General features: G+C 52.7%; 1 protein-coding gene across 4 annotated transcripts in view; it reads right to left on the bottom strand.

The window, feature by feature from the left end:
• Positions 1-12576, bottom strand: part of AXIN1 (axin 1) — a 75685-nt gene extending 63109 nt beyond the window's left edge. The window contains exons 1-2 of one of the 4 annotated variants that reach the window (XM_052772659.1): positions 12360-12576; positions 9129-10100 (exon numbers count right to left, since the gene is read on the bottom strand). In XM_052772659.1, coding sequence (XP_052628619.1) covers positions 9129-10006 — 878 coding nt within the window. In that variant the 5' untranslated portion in view covers positions 10007-10100; positions 12360-12576. Of the gene's footprint in view, positions 1-9128; positions 10101-10695; positions 10934-10965; positions 11226-12359 lie in introns of those variants that run through there. The other 3 variants (XM_052772663.1, XM_052772662.1, XM_052772661.1) reach the window with 3 other exon arrangements.
• Positions 12577-23362: the final 10786 nt, after the last annotated feature.

The following is a 23362-nucleotide window of genomic DNA, read 5'->3' as shown; positions in this document are numbered from 1 at the left end:
CACAAGTTATTGTGCAAGAATCACTGGCTGAAGCTGTGTGACCTGTTATCTCCAGGATTACCAAAGGAAAGTTTTTCCCATGCCCATTTGGAAAGCTTCCTCTCTTCAGGAGGAAGGTTTATGGATCAGTTTTAGCAGGCTCTTCCAGCCTCTTCTGGGGAAGACCCAAAACCATCGCCTGGGGACAGCAGGATGCTCTGCCTTCTCAAATGCCTACAGTTGGGCTAATTTCCCCAGCCAGCAGCACTCAAATCACCCCTGGGTCACAAGCTTTACTGCATATATCTGGAGGGGAAAACCACAGTGCCGTTTTACAACGTGACAAATCCTGTGCTGCAGTGACAACTTCTACACATCCCTCGCTGCCCATTTCCATCTCGTTTCAAGCTCATCTATTTTTGCCAACATTGGTCCATCTTGAAGAAAAGAGGGTCAAGCGAGACTTTTCAAAGTAGGTTTTCCCAAGAGAGGAAAACAAAGTTTCCCTGAATGTGCAGATGTTCAAAGACACATTAAATATAAGTACTTCCACAACAAAGATGGCAGCTTCTGCCGTTTCTTTTCCTGACAGAGCCATGGACCAAGCAACAAAGGACTTGGGGTGATGGTCTTCATCCAGCGCTAGCAGATCGGCAGAAGACACATGCTGCACACACCTGAGGTTGCCAGCATACCCAACAGCTTTCTTTTGTGGCTTTGCTCAAGAAGGAACATTTTTCATTTCCTAAGAAATAAATGTTATGACAGTCACATGGACTGAATTAAAAGTACAAAGACAAGGCTTCTTAGCCAAAGACCCCAACTTTTTATTAAAAAAATAAAAAAATACATGCCCTGTGGAAATCCAATCTGGGTAGGGCCATAAGGAGAGCAAGAAGGTTCCAAGGTCATGTTTTACAATCTTTTGAAGCAGGAATGAAGCCGATGTCTGAGGGAGGCGTTTCATGCTGCACTCTGTACAGAGCTTCCCTTTCTTCAGCATGCTGCAAATGTTACAGTGCAAGAACTTGCTGTCTTTGCTCAGGCACTTTTATTTATACACAATAAAGCCCTTGTGCAGGAGATCAAGGCTGTATTTCATTGATTTGACATGATGGTTAACCTGTGAACTTTGCCCCTGCTAATAGAATAATTTCTATTTGTTGATTCCTCTTTTGGGATCCTCGAGGGTAACAGTCGCTTCATCCCAGCTCTCATTTGCATGTCTGGTGCCAAATGGTTTTACAGCTTTTACTTCCGTGGGGCAGAGCCAGGACAAAGTTAATCAAACCCAGTAGCTACAGCTGGATATAGAGTCCCCATACCTCTCTCCCTGGATCCCACCTATAATTCCCAGGAGCTCTCCTGCAACTTGGCTCCGATTTGTACTTTGCTTGTGAAAGCCTGGACTGGTCCTCAGCTACAAAAGGACCAACCCCACATGTATACATGTGCTGGCGGGAGGTCCCAAAGCAACCGCCTGGAGCAGGCTGGCAGCAATGGCACAACAAGGAAGCTCCTCTTCCAGATAAATCTTGCCCAGTCCAAGATGCTGATTGCCAGCCAAGAAAAAGACCAAAATTTATGATTGTAAAGGGTAAATCTGTTGAACACTAAAGGCACGGTTTTCCAGCAGAGCTAACCCACTCTAAATATGGGCTGCTGGAAAAAAAGCAATCCTACCTCCCCACTCCTACTGCTCTCCTCCTTCCAGCACCAGCATTTTTCTGAACACACACTGGAGATAAATGACAAAACCCTAAACCTCCAGAAAAAAGGAAAATTAAAATGGAGAGAGGGAGAGGACTGAGACTCTCCTGTCTACAACAGGACAAGGAATACGTGGGGGTTAGAAGGCCAAAGGAAGAACAAAATCCAGTAGCTTCTTGTCATTAGCTCTGGAGGTAGGTTCAGGGACTAACATGAGGTGCTGGTGAGACCAGTAGGTCTCACTGGGGTATATCAAAGAGTTTTTTTCCTCTAGCTATAGTTTTCCCTCCCTCCACTGTTTTTCATCAGGATAGATGAAAGCTATTAATCTATTAGCTATTTAGATCAGCTAAAGACCTTCTAAAAGCTGGTACTTCAAGGACAGGTTGTATTGTGGGGGCCACAGGACCAAAAAATTCCAGGTCTTACCACAAAAGTATACTCTGGAATCTTCAAAGGTAAAATCCAATTTCCATGTGGGTTTTATAGAATTTGGATAATCTGACTTAAAACTGCAACGGTTCTACTTAAATTCATCACTGCCTTACAACAGTGAAGAACCCGGACCAGGGCTGTGAGTCACGATGGTTTTGCTTTTACACGCAAGCGTGACCTGCTACAATTTAATTTCTGAGCGTGACTTCAGGCAAAGCAGCTCCTTCTGGCACATGGCAGAGGGGAACGAGAAGATGCGTGTCTCCAAAAGAGTCAGACCTTTCCTGAAGTGCCCGGAGCCGGGTATTCAGGGCTGCACCAGCAAACGGGGAGCTTTGCCCCCGACAAGCAGAGATGGGCACTGCAGCCCCCGGAGCAGCTCACACCTGAGCCATGTGCGTACTGCTGCAGTAGGAAAAAAATGAGCCTTTTAACAAACAAATCGATCCCAAAACAGCTGACCACTGTGAGATTGTGTATTTCCAAGAGTGTCACCTTCTTTGCCGAGTCCAAAGCTGCACTTCCAAGTGAAGCAGGCAGTAATTAGCTAATTACCCGCATTAGGATGGAAGGTGTTGGACCCATTTTATATCTGGTATGCTCAAAAGCGTAGCTCTTCTCCAGTATTGTTCCACTTCCAAATCACCTCCACTATCCTAGCAGCAGAGCTATGACATCCCATTGCCATGGAAGAGGTTGATAACAAGGCACTACGGACAACCGGCCTCACCCATGCGGGGACGGCACAACACCAGCTGCTCCACGCTGCCCGGTGAGACCAGGTGGAGCAAACCCCTGCTCTCAACCAAGTGTCAAATCTTTTCAGAAAGATGCTCAGAATTATATTCACCAGCAATTTGACTTTTTAATCATTTCAATTACTGTGACTAAAACCCTTCAATCGGAACAAAACCAGGGAAAAATAACCCCTCTCCTGAAACAGCCTGCCTAGCTTAACAGACCATACCAAATTGTGAAGGTTTTTGCTTTTGTGGTCTTCACATATTTCATTTAATGCAGATAATTAACCTCAGTTTCTAATTTCAAATCCTCCACATAAGGAAGTGAAGCAATTGAATACATTCACTGACAGACGGAAAATTAAAATATTACTACAGCTTCTGCATGTGGCTCAAAAGACAGGGCCTTGCAAAAGATCTTTCTTCTTTTATTTGACTGATTAACTGTAATTTGCTTAATGGATTTAAGGATGAGCCTAATAATCCAATGATATTTCCAGGAACTGATTTAGGATATCAGCACCTCTGTTATGAAGGTTTTTTTAAACAGCAATTTTCTGCACTACACATACAGCCATTTCTGAAACCAGATTTTTCCACCATTCTAATAAAACTAGGTCCATGATTTATTTTAAATGCACAGCGACTGCATGACTGGCCTTGCACCATGCAGCCACAGCGCTGTAACTTCTTGGAACACCTTCTGAAGCCCCAAACCTAGGGATGACCCACGACCACAGCATGCTCCGGCAGCCAGTGACCCAGCCCTGCGGACAGGGAGGACTTCTTTGCACGGCTTGGGAAGGTGGGGAAGTCAACAGCTCTACCCTAACACGAGGCCAGCGTGTGTTTGCCCAGGACCCCCACACTCTTCTCAGTCCCTTTTCCACCAAGAAAGCTTGGCTTAACAGGATTTCACAGTCTGTCTCTACAGTTAATAAATCCAGGACCTAACAGACTATTAAAGGAAAACATCCAAGAGGCAGTCATTTTTAAAATGTCCAATGGTAACTAATTATTCAGGGGACTAGTCCATTATAGCAACAACAAAGAAACTCTTAAAACATAAAGCCAAACTGAACGGCAGATCAAAACCCAGGTGTACCCACCCCATGGGCTACCTCCTGGGTGCACTTCTCAGCATCCTGGGATCAGTTCAGCTCCCATTCAGCCTTTTAGCACCCAATTCTTTCTGGGTTTCAGAACCCAAACCAATCTGGTTCTCAAAACACAGTATTTCATGATTTGCACCATCAGTGTAAGTGCACATCAAAATAGGACCATTGCCAACACTGGACCGGATGGGCCATGGCTCTGTCTCACCCAGCCATGAAGCCCTCCAAGGATGGAGATCCCTTCCCACCTGGTGACCTGTTCCTGGGCTGCATCCCACTCCTCATGAAGATTTTTCTTCTGTCATGTCCAACCTGAAACTCCCCAGCACCAAAAAGAGGGGGATATAACTCCCCTTTCATGCTTCTAAGAGAAAAGATTCTGTAACCCAAATAAAACTCAATCACAACAAAATAAGGTAGCTGTTTGCTGGAGGAGGGGAGAAAAAGCTATCCATTTATCAAAAGAGAGTGCTAAAAGCTTAACTACTTGTCTTTAAAAAGAAGCCAAAGCACTGATCCATAACCAAACAACAAATACACCACTTCTTCATCTTGATTTGTGTAGAGGCAAAGCTATGGGCACAAAAGGTATTCTTCTTCAAATAAAATCCATTTTAAAACCTGGCAACTGCCAGTATAAATACTTTACACTGTTAATGTAAGCATTTCCACGTAGAAGTTTCATCAGCTTAACAATGTATTTAAAAAAGCTGGCATAACTTCTGTGCAAAAACACCATCAGTCTTTGTCTTGTATATCTTAGAGCGCTCCAGTCAGTAAGTTACCACTTAGCACTATTAGCATCAGACCCCACCTCCCTGTTAGACTCACTAACTTCTCTCAAGAACAATGCAGAACCAAAACTGTTCTTCTATAACTTATTTTCTTTAAAATTGGAAATAGCCACTGCTCTACACAGACTCCAAACAGGGTTGTACTGATTACAAGTGATGTTATGCGCCTAGCAATTTTAATTCAAGCTAAGTGTCCAAAACTTTTCTTTCTGCCTTTACGTATGGGTATAACATTCAGTAACTGCTTTTTTCCAGCAAAGAAGCTCTCATGAAGCTCCAGTAGCCTAACTCCAAGATGCACATGCTGGCTCTGCAGTCAAACAATAAGACAGTAACACATGCCTTAAACTTTCTAAACACAGACTGCTCCTGCATCAGTGTTTGTGATTTTGCATCCCCAGTTTTCCACCCGTTCACTACAATTAACACTAATTCCTTCACCACACAGTCTTGAGTCAGAAGTGTGCAATTTAATATTATGAACAAAGCAGCAAACTCAAAATTAGGTCTGCCAGCTAAATTTCAGCTTCTTCCTGATACAGGCCCAGCTTCTGACCACTGGACCATTTATGCTGCCTAAGCCATAGAGAGATCCTGCATCTTCCCTGAATCAGCCTACACCATTCCTCTCCATGTTACAGTTCATCATTGCCTCGTCTCAGACCAGAGATTGTCACATCCCTCTAAAGCTCCTTCAGCTTTTCTCCACCTGCTTTCTCTGCACACCCTGTTACGAAGTGCTGGCTGTATGTTTTGGGGAGAGCTGCCCTCACGCGTGTCCAGAGAGGCTGCCAGTACGTGGGCACAAGCATAAGGACTCTCCTGTTGATTTCTGCCAGCCCTGGTGGAGAACCACATCACCCATCCCTTTCATCTGAGCCACCAACACTCGTGAAACGCCATGAGATTAGTCAGCTCAGCACTGTGGAAATTAAAGCTTGGATCTTGTAGCCAGCTTCCTTTAAAACAAACCAACCTATGTGTATATCAAAGCACTCGTTGAGAAATTTCTCCATCTGCGCCTAGCAGTTCCACCACAACACTCCTCAATAGCCAACAACTGGAGATTTCACCCACCACCATGTGTCCTCTCATCACCATCATTCAGGTTTCCTTTTCAACACATTGCGCGCTTCATGACACGGGTCAAAACCCAAAACAATTGGCAGAACTAACCCAAATCTCCCAGTTTGCTTGGCTTTCAGAAGAGACAAAGGCAGAGCTGCTCGCAGGTAACACCATATGCTCTTCTCACTTCCCACCACAGGAAGAAAGTAAAGGCAACAGCTGTGAGCACTGCTCTCCAATGCTTTGGGAGCAGGAGCGGAGCCCCTTCCAACACAGAGCTAAAGAGACAGCAGAAGAAACCCACCCTGACAGAAGAGACGACTGCAACCTTTCACCACCAAACACCAAATTTCCAACTTTTTAAGACATGGGCGTTTTCCTGGAGTGCTCAAAAACCAGGCTGCAGGGCAGTTCTCAGGCACAGGTTCAATTTCTGCTCTTCAGATCTGAGGAACGCTGTCCCAGTGTGTCAGAAGAAGGTTAATGAACGATTTAGCCACCCTCACAACCACGTTAGTGTCACTTTCGGAAGCTGCAAGTTAATGCCCGAGATCTTCAGGGGTTACCCTCTTTGAAGTTCACTGATCCATAACCAATGTCCAATTAATTTGCAGGAGCCTAACTATAATGACTATTGGCCTTTTCCTATGCATACAAAAACACAGTGGGTAACGGTGATGCTTTTGGCTTCAGGATATTCTCAAATACGCACGCACATTTGCACACCTTCAAAATATCCAATGCTAATAACGGCTTGTCTTCTGCCATTTGAGGAATTTTTTATGTTTGCTTGGCCGAGAGCAGAGCTACGGCATCAAGATTTATGAACTTTCTGCTGCAAAAAATTTGGCGCTGATTCAAGATGCTCATTTGCTAACAGAGAAATACTTCTATTGCATTTGCTCAGACTCCTCTTTAGTTAGGGTTTCCATGGAAGTCAAGGAATAGATGTTCAATCTTGGGAAGATTAAACAGGCCCTCAGATATAATGCAAAACAGCTTATTTCAACATTCCCTCAAGAACAGAAACAAGAAATTCTTCCACACATACGCAAAAAAAAAAGGTTTGTGGAAATTTTCAAAATAAATTGGGACCCAGCCTTTCAAATGCTGCACACAGCTATCGCTTCTTGCTGCAAGCAGCCCCACCAGCTTCCAGTTACTCAGGTGAGAAAGTCAATGAACAAAAAAAAAATGTCTGCAGGATAAAGATGCTACAGCTTAAAGCCCAGCTTATTCAAGACAACTATTGCTATACAACATCCAGGAATTAAGTTAATTCAACCACAAGGTCTTGCACAAAGAGGAACAATCGCCTCATAAATTAGTATCTCAGCAGATTTTTTAGAATAAAAAACGCAGAGATTACACAGTTCGGCAGCATCCTCCGTGGCGATGCTCTGGACGCTACTAGAGCTGACATACTGACATTTAAAAAATAAAATAAATCACTTATCTTCAGTTATTCCAGGCTGAGAAATGACTCCTGCTCTGGTGAGAATGGTAAATGTTTCCATGCCTCCCTACCCCACAGGTCAATGGAACGTCAGTAGCCACAATGACAGGCTGTTGGACACTACAAATTAATAGCAATGCATTTTTTCTGACCTCCATCCCCCAGGTAAAGATTTATTTCATGTTGTTCCAATCTGGTATGAAAATGCCCAAGACCGAGGAACTCTACTCCAAAACGCTTCTATTGCACAGCACATTTCTTAAACCATTTTAAAATCTGGCACAGATATATTCAGATAATGGGTAAAGTGCATTTTTTTCTGAAGCTGGAGCTGAGAAGCACAGTGTTGCATGCGGGTTTTTGCTACCTGCTCTAGTAAGGAAACCAAACACAGCTGAACCTCAAATAAGTTATTTTCAATCTTAAAGCCATTATTGCTTAAAGAAAGATACTTAAATCGTAGACTTTTCTAATCCTTCGCTTATGGTGAGTACCTGACCGCTCAGTGAAAACGCACTTCAAGAAACATTCAAGGTTTTTATTAACTCCATGGGAAAGTCCTGAGACCCTGGGATATTTTTTTCTGACTCCTGATTAAAACAGCAGGAGTCCGCATGAATTCCCCTTCTTTTTTTTGCAAGAGTTTCACACGCAACATCCCCTCCTCAAAATCTGTAAGAAAACAAGAATCAAACCGAAAACATTTCGCCAGCTGAAAGGCACCGAGACCTTGTGTGGGGCGGGATGCGTATCCAGCTGCCAGCCTAAAGGGACGGCCGAGGGAGATTAAATACAGAAATGCTTTTCATAAGGCAGGCGGCTTTGAAGAGGACAGTTCAGCTACTTCATTTCATAATCTTCACAAAGTGTCAGATTTTAGCCTAAGCAGGTCTTAAAACAAGGAGATTTTATTAAAAAAAAAAAAAAAAAAGTAGGAATGTGTTCTGGCCGGGTTCTGTTGATTCAGCAAGGGTTAGACACACACATGCTTATTGATCCCAGAGAGCTCCCTGCTAAGTTAATTGTCTGGAATTTTAACTGAGCTCTCAGCAAGTTTCAAAATCCATGTTGGCTGGAAGTGGGTGGGGGACCCAGAAAAAAAGCAGGCTGCAAAACCCTGCAACTCCTCCAGTTAAAAAAACCAGCAATTACTTTGCTGAAGGGAAAAGCTACAGCAGGGAATGGTTTTAACTGGATTCAGTGGTTCTGACTTTGACACTACTAGAATTCAGTGCTGGGAATCTTGTGTGCAAAGCAGTACCACTACCAGGGAGCACTGTGAACTCCATTCCTCTCATACAAGCAGGTGATGGTATCTCCTGCAAGCTTCCTGCAGCTTCTAGTTGTGGCTCATCACAATTTCCTCATACATTTACACAGAGGAGTTTTACGACGAGCTGTACTTGCCTGCGTTACAGTAACTGAACGCTGACCTTCTGGTGTGAGCTACAGCCAACCTGAAACTGCAGCTTGCTCAACTGCCTGTGCGTGCAAAAGGACTGTCCACGGCTCTGCACTGCCCACCAAGCCCTACCTGCCTCCAGACCACATCTAGCAGCAGTCTCCCCAGGTGAGGAACATGCTGCAAGGATGATTTGGGGCAACCAGACAGGAATGACCAAAGACACCCTTAAAATAACCTGTGACTACTTTCAAGTAAAGCTTTGCACTCCTCCAAAGCACCCGCGTAACGCCATCCTGTACCGATGCGGAAGCTCCCCGCCACCCAAGGTCCTCCAAGGCTTCCCATCACCCCTGCGCCCTCAGCGTCTTCCCAGTCCGTTCCTCGGAGGCACGCCGCAGAAGGGATGCTGCCCCGGCGCTCACCTACCTGAACTCCCTCCCCTCGCTGTAGCGCCGAGCCGAGGCAGCGCGCTGGGTGGCTGTCTCCAGAAGCAGCTTCTGCGTGAGCCTGCTGGAAGGTGCTGAGTCCCTGCTGGCCTCGGGCTCGGCCTCTTGGTCACACTTCCACTCCTCGTCCTCATTCAGAGTTGGCAGATAACCGGGTAGCCCTTTACCTGTCCCGGACCCTGAGCTTGGATCGCTATAAATTTTTGGACTTTCCCCACCTGTCCTTGTGTATTCCAAATAAATATCCGACTTAAGGAACAAAGGGTAGGTATTGTCTTCTATCATGCACTGAATCTCCGTTTGGGCCTGGTCAAACATGTCAGGGTCAATCTGCAGTTTCATGACGCAGTCTTTGATGAAGCTTTTTGTGGCCGGTTTGATCTGCCGGGACACAATGCCGTTGTTGTCAAGGATGTATTTTTTGTAAATGGCTTTTGCCAGCTTGAGTCTTTTTTCCTCATTAGATGTGCACGGCTCCAGCTTCCTGAAGCCGCTGCAGGCAAACCAGAAGTCCAGCAGATCTGCACAGTCCTCCTGTTTCAGGAAAGTCCTGAAGAGGTTGATGCCGTCTTGATCATCCAGCAAGGAGTGCAGCGACTCTGCCCACTTCAGGTAGGGTGGAGTTGGCGAAGCACTCCCCTCAGGCTCGTACCCCAAATCCAAATCAGAACGCCTCGGTGTTGCTGTGGACGTCTCATTTCTAACCACATCACTTTTACTGGAGTAGAAACCATGGCTAACTGGCCTTGGATCTGCGGACACGAGTTCCCCCTCCTCACCAGGAACCGGTGGCCTCGGAGCATCTTCGGTGAAGCTTCCTCCGAGGTCCAAGGGGAAGCCTTTCCCCTGGATATTCATTTTTCTGGTCCTTGCTTGCGCAGGAACAGTGGGGGATGAGCTCAAATCTCAAATCACCAATATTTGTAGCTCCTGGGTAAACAAGTTTGTTTGGCTGAAACAGATGAGAAAAAAATAAGCGAGTATCACTGTAAATAAACACTCTAAGATTACAAACCACTAATTTTGCTCTGCACCACTACTGTATTAATGTCTCTTTTTCAGCGGAATCAATGGCAAAGCTCTCGGCAACTTCAGAGAGCACAGAACTGGCTCAAACCAGGTACCCCCTAAAAATGACAGTTACACAATATCCCAAAACTTTACATCCAGCATTCGGCATCGCTGATACGGCTGGTGCTACACTAAAACAGCGGCCAATTTCCCAACACTGGTGGTTTCACAGGACCCTGGGATCTGGCAGTGCCCTTACCCAAGGGATCTACACTTAGGTACCACACGGTGCCACAGGACACATGCCATCTTCTGCACTGCCATGAACTCCTCTGCACAGCCTACCTGGACAGCACACGTACCAGGTCATACTAAGGCAGCATGTTTTTATCTGGCTACTGATCTAGGAAATTCTCATCCCCAAACAGGAATTTAAGGCTTGTGAAAAATATTTTGAAAGAATATCCAGTTAGTCCTGAAAGCAAGACTGCACCTTAATCAAACACAGGTGGCTTTTGTATGCTCAAGCGACATACCAGTGCCACATTCCTCACAAATCTCTGCGTTTCAGAAATACACTGCGTCGCCTCGTCTAGCTCTAGGGGAATCCAGATGTATCATTGACCCCGATATTTTGGGCATCTGGACTGCATTCTTGCTTCAGATGGGCATGTTAGCACAGGAGCTCAGTTCTGGCACCGTTTTTTGTAGACAGGCCATTGAGAAAAGGTTCATTTATGCTAACAACATCACATGCTACGAGCCTGGGAAAATTTCAGGTCATCAAAGGAAGATGAGAAAACCACCTTGAGAAGGAAATCTGATCAAGAACAACATTTTTAAAGAGCAACAAGTCAATATGGAGGATGAGAGGTGTGGGGAAGGAGGGGATGACAGAGAAGGCCAAATCCCTGGGTTGCTACTTCTGCTGCTTGGTAAGATAACTTCATCATGTAAAGACAGTAGCAAAAGTCTTGTTTCACAGCACAGCATCAGCCTCAAAGCCCCGAGTACTGCAGAGCACCAGCTGCCTGACAAATTACTCCATGCACTGGATTAATTCAACTGCATGTGAAAACACACCGGGAAAGACACGTTTTAGCTCGGCCTCCCTCTCAAAACTCACCCCACCCCAACAAACGCACCTTTGGGATGCTTTGCCATTTTTTCCCCCATTCACTCCCTCTCTCCAGCCGAACCAAGAACCGCCTATGCCTACGCCATGCCTGTCCTCACAGCCCGTCCGCTCATCGCGGAATAGCCCCAGCGAGACCAGGAGCGGCCGGCGAGCACGGCGGGGCCCCACGTGCTCGACCCGTGCCGCGCACCGCAGGAGCCAGTGCCGCCCTCACACCCAGTCCGAGCCGCCCGGAGCGTGCAGCCGCTGCCCTGGCACCGCGGAACGGGGCTGTTTCTTCGCACCATGCTGCGGTTTTAGGTCGTTTTCACCCCGGGTACGGACACGAGGGCTGGACGCGCACCGGTCTCCCCGGCGAAGGTCCCCGGTCAGCCCTGCCCGGGCGCTGGAGACCCCCTGGGGCAGCCCCCTCGGCCCCCGGGGCAGCGGCCCCACAGCCATGTCGGTCATTGTTGCGGCGAGGCGGCGCTCGCTCCTCGCCCCGGCCGGGGGGGAGCCCCGCGGGGCGCCCGCCGAGAGCGGGCGAGCGCCGGCCGGAGCCGGCGGGGACGAGCGAGGCGCCCGGCCGAGGGACGCCGGCGCCCGGCCGCCTCTCTCCCCGCAGGGGGACACCCCCCCCACCCCCCGCCCCCGGCCTCACGGCCCCGGGCAGAGGCAGCCTCGCCCCCGGCCCGGCCGGGCCCCCCGCCGCCCCAAGTCGCTCCGCGGGAGGCGCCGGGCCGGGGCAGGCTCCGCGGGCGGCCCCGGCGCTGACAGGGCGCCGCGCGGGGCCCCCCGCCGCCCCCGGGCAACTTCGGGGGGAGGCGACCCAGGCGGGCCGCCCCCCCGCCGCCGCCGCCGCCGCCGCCGCCCCCGGCCCCGCTCGCCCTCAGCGGCGCGGCCCGGCCCGTGCCCGCCGGCAGGCGCCCGCTCCCCCCCCGCGCCCAGGGCGGCCTAGCGCCGGCTCGGCGGCGCCCGGCGCGGCCCCGCGCCTCCCGCCCGGCGGCGGCCTCCGGCGCGGCCTCGGCGCAGGGCCTGGGCTCGGGGCCGCCTCCCCGCTCGCTCGCTCGCTCGCTCACTCACCCGCACGGAGCAGCAGCGGCGGCGGCGCGGGGCCCGGCCCATGCGGCTCAGCAGCGGCGGCCCGGGGCGGCGGGCGGCGGGGCGGCGGCGGCACAAAGCGGGCGGCCCGGGACGCCCATGGCCGCGGCCGCTGGCTTGTGGCGGCGACAGGGAGAGAGCAGCAGCGAGCCCCGCACCGCTCCGCTCCGCCTGCGCCGCTGCCTCCCAGCGCCGGGGAGAGCGGCTCAGCCGCGCCCCCCGCGCCCCCGGACGGTACTGCGGGACCGGCAGCCCGCGAACCGGCAGCCGGCCGCGGGGGCGGAGCGGGCCCGGCCCGGCCCGGGGGAGGCGGCGCCGAGGGCACACGGGGGCCCGAGACCGGCGGCGGCCGGGCGGGCAGGCAGGCAGGCAGGCAGGGAGCTCTGCGGCCCCGGCCCGCCCCCCCCCCCCCCCGCGCTCGCTGCTAGGCCGGCGGGGAGGCGCACGGAGGTCCCCGCCCGAGGAGGCCTCGAGCCCCGGGGAGCCCCGGGCACATGGCCGAGGGCCCGCGCACGGCGCTGGGGGCCCCAGCGGAGCCCCGGCTGGGCTAGTTCCTCGCTCGAGGGCCAGGCAGCTCCAGGGCTCCGTCTCGCTGTGGGCAAGAGGAGCCTGCAGAGCTTCTCCCAGCATCCAGGGCAGGGGACGGCCCGGGAGAGGGTCCCGCTTCAGAGACCTCCAAGGCCTGGTGGAGGAGCTGGCTGGGCTCGGCAGGGAAAAGGCAGCCGCCCGCAAAGCCACCATGGGCCTCTACTGCTCTGTCCGGGGTCAAACGGCAACGTCTTCAGCCAAGCTCTGCCCAGGAGGGACCACGCTCCAGTAGGCCTGGGGATGGAGGAGCACGGTGGCGGCTCCACCAGCGGCCCTTGCCTCCACAAACAACTAGAGCTGGTTTAGAGACTGTGGCATGTGTGCCCCGCTTCTCTGAGCAGGGCAATTCTGCGGCAGGGAGAAATAAGGGGATTCGCCAAGAGGTGGCACTGTATGGACTGAAGTGGGTCAAACAACATGGAGACTCCCGTGAAAGGCGGTTGGCAGCGTGTCTTACCCCGAGATGGTTGGTTATGGGGAGCTTCTGGCCAGGCAGGGTACCCCTGCACTGAGGCTGCAGTGCTGTCCCAGAGTGACAGTGGACATTGCGGGAAGAAGAAGGGGATTACCAGATGCAGAGATCAAACAAGAGTAGCGTGATGGGGAAATGCGAAGCCTGCTTCTTCCCTGGAAAGCGATGACATACTCAGAGCCCTGGGACTGAGCCAGGCAGACACCTATGTACCGTCCCAAAAGCTGAACGTGCAAACAAGCCACAAGGCAGTCCTCCAAAAATCAGAAACTACTTAGAAAGATTTCTGATCAGAATGGTTTCTGGGTTTTGATGCAATTACTCTACTGTGCGTGCCTGTTTCCATGCATTTAGGGAACACTTTTGGAAACGTACAGCATTTTTCTCCAGCATTCTGAAATGCACAGAAGTCTACCCTGAGCAGCGATGCTCCCCTTCCCACCCTGGTGCAGAGCCCGGCAGGATGGTGTGGCTCCTTACGCTCTTTCATGTGAACGATGCTGGGAGCTGATTTACATGTAGCAGAGCAATACTGATCTCAGGCATAATAATGGAAAAGCTGATGTGGGATTCAGCTGGTAAAGAATTAAAGGATGGGAATATAATTAATGCAATCAGCCTAGTTTCTGGAAAATAGCTCTTGTCAAACTCTGATGTCATCCTTTGAAGAGATTACAAGTTTGGCTGATAAAGGTTATGGCATAGAAATAATAGACCTGGACTCTGTTCAGGCATGTGACTTAATCCATATAGTATTCTGATTAAAAATTAGCACAATACAACATCAAGAGAGACACCTTAAAGGGACTGGGAGCTGGCAAACCGACAGCCATCAATGGGGAATCCCTGCAGAATGGGAGCGCTCTCAGTGGGTGTCCGGGGTTGGATGGGAAGCCCAATGCTATTCAGCATTTCCATCAATGGTCTAGAAATAGATTAAAAAGCCCTGCTGAGAAAAATGCTGGGGCCAGCGAAATGAGAGGGGCAGGAGACACGGACGAGGTCAAGACAGCTGTAGAAAACTCCATAAGCTGAGTCCCGGGCAAATAAAACGTGGTTGAATGTGAGCAGCTGCGAAAGGATCCCTCCGATGAGCAGAGGGCCCTTCTGCTGGAAACCTGCGCTCTGACAAGGATGGACTCGGGGTGGGGGGGGGAGTATAAGAGGCAGGAGGGACAGGGCAGGAGCAGCAGGCTCCCCACGGGGGATGTCCTGCCTAGGACGGGGCTGGGAGCTATAGCAGAAGGGGTTCCAGCATCTGTTTCAGAAAGGTCAAACATGTAAAAAAAAAGTCAAAAATTAGACAGAAGGTGGAGGAGTGTTAAAACTGACCCCTGCTTTGCAGGGGGATGCCTGAGAACTGCAGCCTCCTTAGCTAGTTCAAAGGAGCCCCAGAGATGCCTTGATTATAGTGCTTAAACAACTTCATGGCTGAGAGACGATCAGGTGTTAGAGAGCTTTTCATCTCCCAGAGAAAGGCCCAGCAAGATTTCATGCCCTGAACTGAGTTTGCATGAGAAACTGGAGCCAGATTTTGCCGTGGCAAGGAGAGGACTGAGGGGGTGGGTGTGAGGACTTTGGGTGCACCAGGATGCAGATGGCTGAAGTGCCGGGGCTTGGCGTGCCCCGGGGCTGCTTACTACTCCTTGGGACCGGGCTGGACCCGGGGCAGTAAGAGAAGTGCTGGGGGCTTCTCTTGCACCCACCAGCTCCTGGCCGCATTCCACCGGCTCAGGGGACACAGCCCGGGGTAAGTAGCCAGCACCCATCCTACCCACAGCTCCTGCCACACTGGGGAGGCACGGAGGGCTCCAGCCCAGCCAGCAGGTCCCTTCCAGCAGTGCAGGATCGCTGTGTGCATGCTCTGTCCTCGAGCCCTGAGAAAGCGGAGCCAGCGCTGCCCTGCTCCAGCAAAGGCAGCCAGGCAGCTGCCCCTTTGTAGGCTGGAAGAGGCAAATTCCCTGCAGGCTGATGCCAAGCCATCCTGGTGCCTCGCCATTTTCTGGTCCTCTAGCAGGGCTGAGTGGGACTGGGAGAGCCATGAGCTCCCTCTGGAGCCCCCTCCCTGCCTTTTTCACCTTAGCTCACCCATGCCGAGGAGCCCAGTCCCTGCGCTTTGGTAAGGGCCAACATCAGCTACTTCCGGATTTACCTGGGGACATCAAAGAGGTGAAAAACCAAACCGAGCATCCCTGGCTACATGGGGGAGGAACCAGCCTGCAAGGTCTTTCAACAAAGACCTTTGGTTCAACAATGAACCAAACCAGGTCATTTCTCCCTTCTTCATCAGTTGGTAGCATAGCCCCGCCTTATACCTCCCCAAAAATGCCACAGCCAAGATGGCAGTGGTGTTTTGGTGCAGACCTGCTGTCAGCCGGCAGCTGAGGCCAGTCCCTGTGAAAGCCTAGGATGCTGTACGCTTCCCGGCTCCTGGTACACACATTCATTTCTGCCTGGAAGAGCCAGCAAATGCTAGTGATACAGGAACTGCTCTCAGCCTTTGGTCTAAAGGGTCTGGGGCTGTGTCCAAGCAGCCCGATGCCATGCACACAACGCTTGTGCGGTACGATTTGCAGAGCGTCCCTGCAAGCCCTTCACTCCCATCTCTCAGAGTTGCAAAGGGACATTTTCTGGTAGCGCCATTAGTTCCCTGCCAGATTGGCTTGGGAGCCGCAAGCCTTCCAGCATCACTTCTGCAGAGGCTGAGAGCACTCGCTTCAGCTTCAGCACTGACAACATTAATCTCAAATTAATTCTCCTCTTTGTAGTGACTCACCAGCTTCCCCAAAGCAAGGCAGGCCAGCCCTGGCGCTGATGTTTGACAGCTGGTGGGCTGTTAGCATCCAGTGTACCCTTCTGACTGCAGAGATGTGCGTGGGTGAGAGCCGGCATCCCTCCAGCGCGGGCACTTTTGGGATGAAGTGCACTAGATGGTGCTGTTCAACCTTTGGCCGCGATTTAAAAGGACCCTGCAAGGTCATAAGGGGTGCCAAATTTCGGTTTTAATAAAAAGCCTTTTTGAAACTGGAGGACAAATAGAAATACCCTGAAGTATGAGGTCCTACACCGATCCCTGGTGGAGGCAAAGGGCAGCTTGCCCTTAGAGGGATGCATACCTCCCCTATCGTGCCTGGAGCACCCTCATTTCTGAAGCGGGAGCCAGGGTTTGACTACATGAGCAGCGATGGCAGAAGGGGCTGCCGAGAAAAAAATGTCCTGGAGTGGAAGAGGAGGCTGATAGCTCTCTCTTGGACTGCTGGCAACATGATGCTTGCAGAGCAGGAGGAAGATGTATTAGCAGTCAAAAGTATTGGCATCGTGGTAGCAGGAATGGAGGGCACCCTGAAGAGCCCAGCTGGGACAAGGCACCTACAGCCCAGCAGCACTGCCGCAGAGGTGACGAGCAAGTGGAGCCACAGGACACGGCTGGCTGGAGAACAAAGCAGAGAAGCAGCCACGGATATGACTGGGCTGGGAGCTGGAAGGCAGCTCCTGCCCTGCCAGATCAGGAGGGATGGAGCACCTCCCTGCTTGGGCAGCAAGGATGCCCACGGGCAGCCATGCCAGGGGCTGAGGGCAAGACCTGAAGCAGGTGATGCTGGCTGCAACCCTCACAGCATCCCTTCTTGCAGGAAGACTGGTCTAAAGATATCTCCCCACCCTGGCGATGTCAGCCCCCCAAAGCATCCATGGAGCAGCAGGAGCAGCTTTCTGAATCCCCATGGTGCAGGTCCTGTGGACAGCCTGAGCGTACCTCCTTCTTTGGATTCCCCACCTCAAAAGAGGCAAATGCACCCAAATTTGTCAGCCTGCCTTTTTTCCAGTGCTGGGCAAAAAGGATGAAGCACTGTTTGGACACCAAGCTTATGCCTTTTTGCTCTCATACTGCTCTTTTATAAAGCCCACGCCTGAGCCTGCTGTTCTAGGCAGGTGGGAAGGCTGCGGGGCTTGGCTGCTCTGGGCGCTCGGGTCCTTCCCCTCCAGCAAAATCATCCCAGTTTCCCAGTTCACTCCTGTTCCCACGTGGGTGCTCACTTGCAAATCCCCAGGGTACACCGGCGGTCCAGGTGCAGGTCTGGAGTGGGTGGATGAGGCAAAGGTTTTACTGCTAACATCAAAAGTAAGGAAAACTCCAGCCCTCCAGCCAGGGTGGCCTCCTTCCAGGACTGTAAGGGCAGGAGGGCCTGGACCAGCTCAGGCGGCAGTCTGAAATGGTTTTTGCAGCTGCCAGCATTTGCCCATGGTGGTGCCAGTGCCCGTATGGCAGAGGGAAGCCCCTGCACGTTACCCTGAGCCCCTGCAGCATCCTGGCACCCTGGCCTGTTCTTCCTGGGGTCTCATTCTGCTTTCAGCTCTGGGAGCATCCCCACTTGGTGTTTCCCCTTGTGCCTGCCCTGGCATCAGCCTCCCCCCAGGTCTGCTTCGCCTTCCCCTGCCAGATTACAAAGCCCCCAAACCTGGCTTTTCCCCCCCAAAAAAGATTACAGATGAGCTCATGCCATGCCTTGGGAGGCTGCTCCAGATGAGCTGATTACCCAATGCCCCGTGGCTCTCCTGCCACCAGCCCACAGACCACCCCCAGCTCCTCTCCTGGCTATCAGCCACCTCTAGCAATGCCAGGACATGTTTTGGGCTCAGGACTGGAGTTTTGGTCAAAGCTTTCCCCATGCTCCTTCTCCTCCCTTTTGACCAGCCAGGGAGAGTCACAGCAGCTAGCGGCTGCTCTTCTCCGCTTGCCTTGCACCTTCCATAATACCAGTAATAGCCAATAACAGTAACGGCTAATGTTCCTCTGTCCCCAGCTGCGTCAGAGCCCAGTTTGTTCACATGGGCTTCTCTTCTCACCCCAGCTGCCCCAGATAACTCCTGGGGTCTGATCCCAGCTTTCTGGCTAGAAACTTCCCTCTCCCAGTTTTTGCTCAGGTCTGGAAACCCAGTCCACATACAGCAGCACATGGTATGGGTTACCTGTCATTTCTATCCACTGACAAGAAGTTGATGGCTGCCATCGATAACCAGTCAGCTATTACTCTCACACAGTGATGATACCTTGATGCAGGTACAATCTCCTTCTAGAAAATCATCTGTAATTGATCAACTGTCCAATGATGCTCTAGGGGTTGCACAAGACCTGTGGCAAAAGCTATGGGACTGCGGCTACAAGCAAGATTTAAGGTTGAAATTCAAGTCCTTAAGCCTTGAAATCACCTGGGCAGGGAACTAGCTTCTTCTGGGACCTCTCTCAGGGTGGGAGTGGGAGGTGGGCGGCAGCTGAGCCCATCCCTGCCAAGTAGCGAGGATGCAGCACGTGCCCCAGCCCTGCTTGGGCAAGGAACCAGTGCTGCTGCTCTGGGCCGTGGTGCAGGAGAGGAGTGCATGAACCAACATGGGTGCCAGGACCTTGGTGTGTCCCCCAACCCTCCCCACCTGGCCCCCCAGTGCTTTTGGGGAAGGGTTGCCCATGTCTGGCAAAGCAAAGAGAGCCTGCCAGATCCAAGACCCTGCCAGACCCCTGCCGCATTTGAGACCCTGCGACTCCCCTGATTTTGATCAACCCTTTCTGCCAAAAGCCATCGCACACACGCTCAGCCAGCATCACCAATGCCTGATGCTCTTCATCACCAGCCAGTGAAGGCGGGCACCCCCGGGTGATGTCCCACCCCATGTGGTTTCCCGCACCCACCTTTGGGGTCCGCCCTGGGCCTGCGCCCTGTACGCCTGCCTCTCCATGCTCCAGACCACCAGGCTCGCTGCTCCTCTCGGGGGGCCGGGGGCGGGACGATGTCCACGCGCGTCTCAGCAGCACCGCTCTGCAGAGAGAAGAGATGTCAGTTCATCCCTGCTGGGACCACCCTGCCCAGGAGATGCTTGCAGGGGAGCCAGGCAAGGCAGGGACACCCTCCGGTCCCCGCTCGCAGGAGCAGATCCTGTTCCCCTGGTCCTGAAGGACACACTTTATATCTTGGCCCTCCATGAGATGGAGATGGCTGGAGTGGGCTCTGCTCTGCCCCGGGCCATGCTGGGACTGTTCTGTCCCTGAGAACAGGGGCTCCAGAGCAGTTATCACTACAGAAATGGTCCCACCCTACAGAGCCAGGGTGGGAAGGAGCAGCAGCGTCAGGAGGACAGCCCCGTCCCTGGTCCCCAAGCTCCACGGGAGACCCAGGGCTCACCCACCTGCCCCAGGGCATCGCTCACTCGCCCTCTCCGCCCGCTGTTCCCGCGTCCCCATGGCAGGACGGGACGAGGAGGTTGTGCGGTGGGCATCGTCCCTGGGGAGGAACGCAGGGTCTGGCTGGTGGCTCACATTGTCAACAGCTGTGCTGAGACAGCGGGTCCCTGCCAGCAGGTTTGTCCCAGAGCAACCCATGCTAATTCAACCCATTTGATTCTGGTGGGAGAGGCAGATCTCCTTTATCCAGCCATCAGTGATCTCGACCAGCTGGGCTACTGGGAGGAAAGGGAAGGCTGTTGTCAAGAGCACTTCTGGAAATATTGGTTGCTCTGCTCTTGCAGATCTGTTTTGCAACAGTGGGCAAGATCTTCTGGCTCAGATGTGGTCACTAGCCTGGCTGGTGAAAGCAAGCTCAGCGCTCAGCGATGCCTTGATGTCTGTCCTACAGCCTTATAGGACTTCCAGCCTGACTGTTTTGATATGATCCCTGTCACCAGTCCAGCTTGGAGAGCAAGTGCTTGTCCCTACACTCCTGGCTCACCTGTCCTGGAGGGTCAGCTCTTGCAGGGAGCTGGCAAAAAGTTTTGTGATAAGTAAGGTGTGTTGACCATGTTTTGGCCAACATCTGGTGACCAGGTGGTGGCCAGTTGAATGCACGCTGCTGGTTTTTCAGTTCTTGCCTGGGACAAGGCTTGCTGACAGTGCATCTGCTTTGACAAGGTTCTTCCCAGAGATGTGGAAGACGGTCATCGAGCTCTCTAGCATGCAATCTTGGTTTATTGCGAGTCCACCTAGTGGCCCATGGTTTTATGGTCAGCTTTGCTGGGTACAGTGAGGCTTGTGAGGACATCTCAGAAACACTCGTGCACCCAGGACAAGCTCTGGAAATCATTTTACCTGCGCATGTACCTGACAGGTACAGTTCAGGTCTCAACTCGCTGTTGTCCTTCTCCAGGAGAGCTCCCAGCCCATGAAGTGACAACGGAAGCTGAGGTTGTGGCTGGTTTGCTCAGGTCCAAAACCCAGCCAGACCTGGGCTAGGGCAAAGGGTCCTTGTGATCACATCGGGAGCTGCTGAGGGAAGCCCCATGGCATTTTCACCCCTTAATTCTCCTGCACAGTGGTTTTCGTCACTGCCTCATTCTTCTCAGATGGGGTGTTAGATGCCCCAGATGCTCCTCTAAGAGATGCTGTGCCCTAGAGAAACGTTGGCTCTGAGTGCTTAGACAGGCCAGCAACCAGGCTGGGAAGCCGTTTGCAGCTAATTGCTGGTAACGGGCTCCTGGCGACTGCCCACCAGCAGGCAGGATGGCCACACCCACGGGAAGTCACAGCCTGCCAGCCAGAACCCTCACTGGGCTCTTCTGCGGCACGACATGCTGCATCGAGGGACCAGGTCTGCTCCAGGCCAGGGGGACAAGCCAGCCCTGGCTGTGGGTCCCCTAGTCCTGGCAGGGCACTTCTGGGAGCCCCCCGCTCTTTCAGCTCTCTGGTAACACAGCCACAGACCCTCCGGGATCTGCTCCTACTCCTGCTGGGACTCCAGCCTCCACCATCCCTTTCCCAACCTCCCGCTTCCCAGCAGCACCTCCAAAACCTTCAGCCCCAGGTGGGGGTTGCCCTCCTTTGCCATTTCCCCGGTGAGGTGGCCCTTCCTCAGAGCACCCATCACCCCAGCGATGGCCAACCTTCCCAGCCGAGCTGGTGGATGGGACACCCATGCTGCTGTGTCACCAGCACCCAACCAGGGTAGCTGAGGCTCGGCACAGGGAAGTCCTGGAGCCCCTCCACCCCTGGTAACCTGCCTGGGGGCTGCACCACCTCTGCAGGGTTCCTCTTCCATAGTGGGAGTGAGGTCCTAGGAACAGCCCCAGGAAAGGCTCTGCACTGATGGATGCCAGCTCAGGTCCTGACCAGCTGAGCCAAGATGCTGGACCCAGTCCAGCAGTGACCCTGGGGTTTACCTGCTTCATTCTGCAGAGAAGAGCAAAAATACAGTGATGTGATGAGGAGGAGGCCCTCCTGCTGCACCATCTCTGCCGTGGCTGGAGATCTGCAGACCAGCTGGGGACACCCAAGTGTGCCAGGGGTGGTGGGACTGTGGCGGTGGGAGGATGCTGCATGGGTAGGCAGGATGGTGCAGGCTCTGCTGCTCCTCGTTAGCGAACTGATGCTGTGCTGAGCCACGGCTGATGAGCTAGGGGTGCTCAGTGAGTGCCATTTATTCATGCACTTGTGGAAGAGTCTCCAAACTCTTCTCCTGCTTTAGCTGCCCGAGCGCAAGCCCAGCCCAGGAGATCATCTTGGTGTTGACTCATCTCAAGGCTTTCTGGCATCGAGTGAAAAGATACAGAGAGTATCGGTCTCATCCTGACACAGAACTGGAAAAATTGCTCAGAAAGTCATTCACTGTGGGACGAAACTTGGAGAAGTACCGGGTCTCTAGAGGAGTCCAAGACTTGCTCCACAGCCAAGGCAAACCTTCTGTCAGCACTTCTGGGATCATCAGGGGCCCCCTTCCCCTTGTGCTCACCACTGGGTAGTTCTCTTCTCTGGGTGTGAACCCCCAGGCCACCTCTCTCCCAAAATCCTCTCCTCTTCCCGTGCCAGGGCGGGCAGGTGAACCACAGCAGAGCCAAGTCCTCTTGGGGACAGGATGGCTGGGAGCAGGGGAAGACGTGGGCTAGCAGTCATGAGCATCCCATGGTCCTCTCCTTCCCTAGGGAGGAGACAGCAAGAACTGCTCATCAGAGACATAAGCATCAGGCCGGGCAGGTGTCTCAAGCTTTGCTGTGTCCCATCTCCTCCAGACACCAAGCCTTGGGCTGTCTTCTATAAAGCGGTGCTGCTTCCCAGCCCTTCCTCCCCTGTCCCCCTCAGGACACGGAGATCCCTGCCACCCCCCTGCTCTGCAGGGCTGGAGCCACCTTCTTGTGGCCAGCCTGCCCATCTGCAGCCATTTCACACGACTCGAGCTTGTGCCAGCCACGTCCTTCAGCCTATGGAGCTCTTCTCCCCCCATGGTGGGAGCAGACAGCAGCCCGATCCCTGCAGCCTTGGCTTTTCTGACCTCAGGGTGCTGGGCTCTCCTGGTCTTCTCCCAGAGGATATATTCCCCGCTTTGACTGTCCTGCTGGGCCTTCTCTTATTAATGCATCTCCTCTGCCAGAAGTCCTTCAAGGGACAAATGTTGGCTGGCATGGTGACCAGCCTCAGGAGAACCCACGGCTGGCAAACATGAGCAAATCCAGCTTCATATTGTGTTTCGTCCTGATCCTGTATTGTTACAACTGGCCAAAGCATGAGAAATCGTGTGGCAGTGGATGTACAACACCAAATTTTGCCAGACCTTGGACTTAGCATTTTCGTGTGGCAGCAGCTTCTCCAGTGTGCCAAGGACATGTCGTGGAGAACATGCTTCACAAAGGACATGGACTTTGATTAGTCTTCCCATGCTTCTCTGACCCTCCCAGGGCCATGAGGTGGGGTGAGTGCCCATGGTCTGGAGATGACCATCTTGTGGGCAGCTGGCCCACGCCAGCCCAGCCTACGCTGCAAGTCATCCCAGACCACCTGAACCTTCTCCTGCAGTGGGACGTGGAGCAGAGGTGCCTGCCCAGGAGGTCCATGGCTCCCTTTTCCCAATGGACAGGTATTTTCAGATCGTCAACACTGAAGATCTTTAACTCAGCCTATTTAGCTCAGCCTCTCACATTCAACAGCTGCCCAGAGCCTGGCACCTCTGCAGCC

The sequence above is a fragment of the Harpia harpyja genome, chromosome 21 (assembly GCF_026419915.1).
Source record: "Harpia harpyja isolate bHarHar1 chromosome 21, bHarHar1 primary haplotype, whole genome shotgun sequence".
Classification (NCBI taxonomy): Eukaryota; Metazoa; Chordata; class Aves; order Accipitriformes; family Accipitridae; genus Harpia; species Harpia harpyja.
Note: the sequence above shows the minus strand (reverse complement) of the source record. Positions and strands in the feature narration are given on the sequence as shown.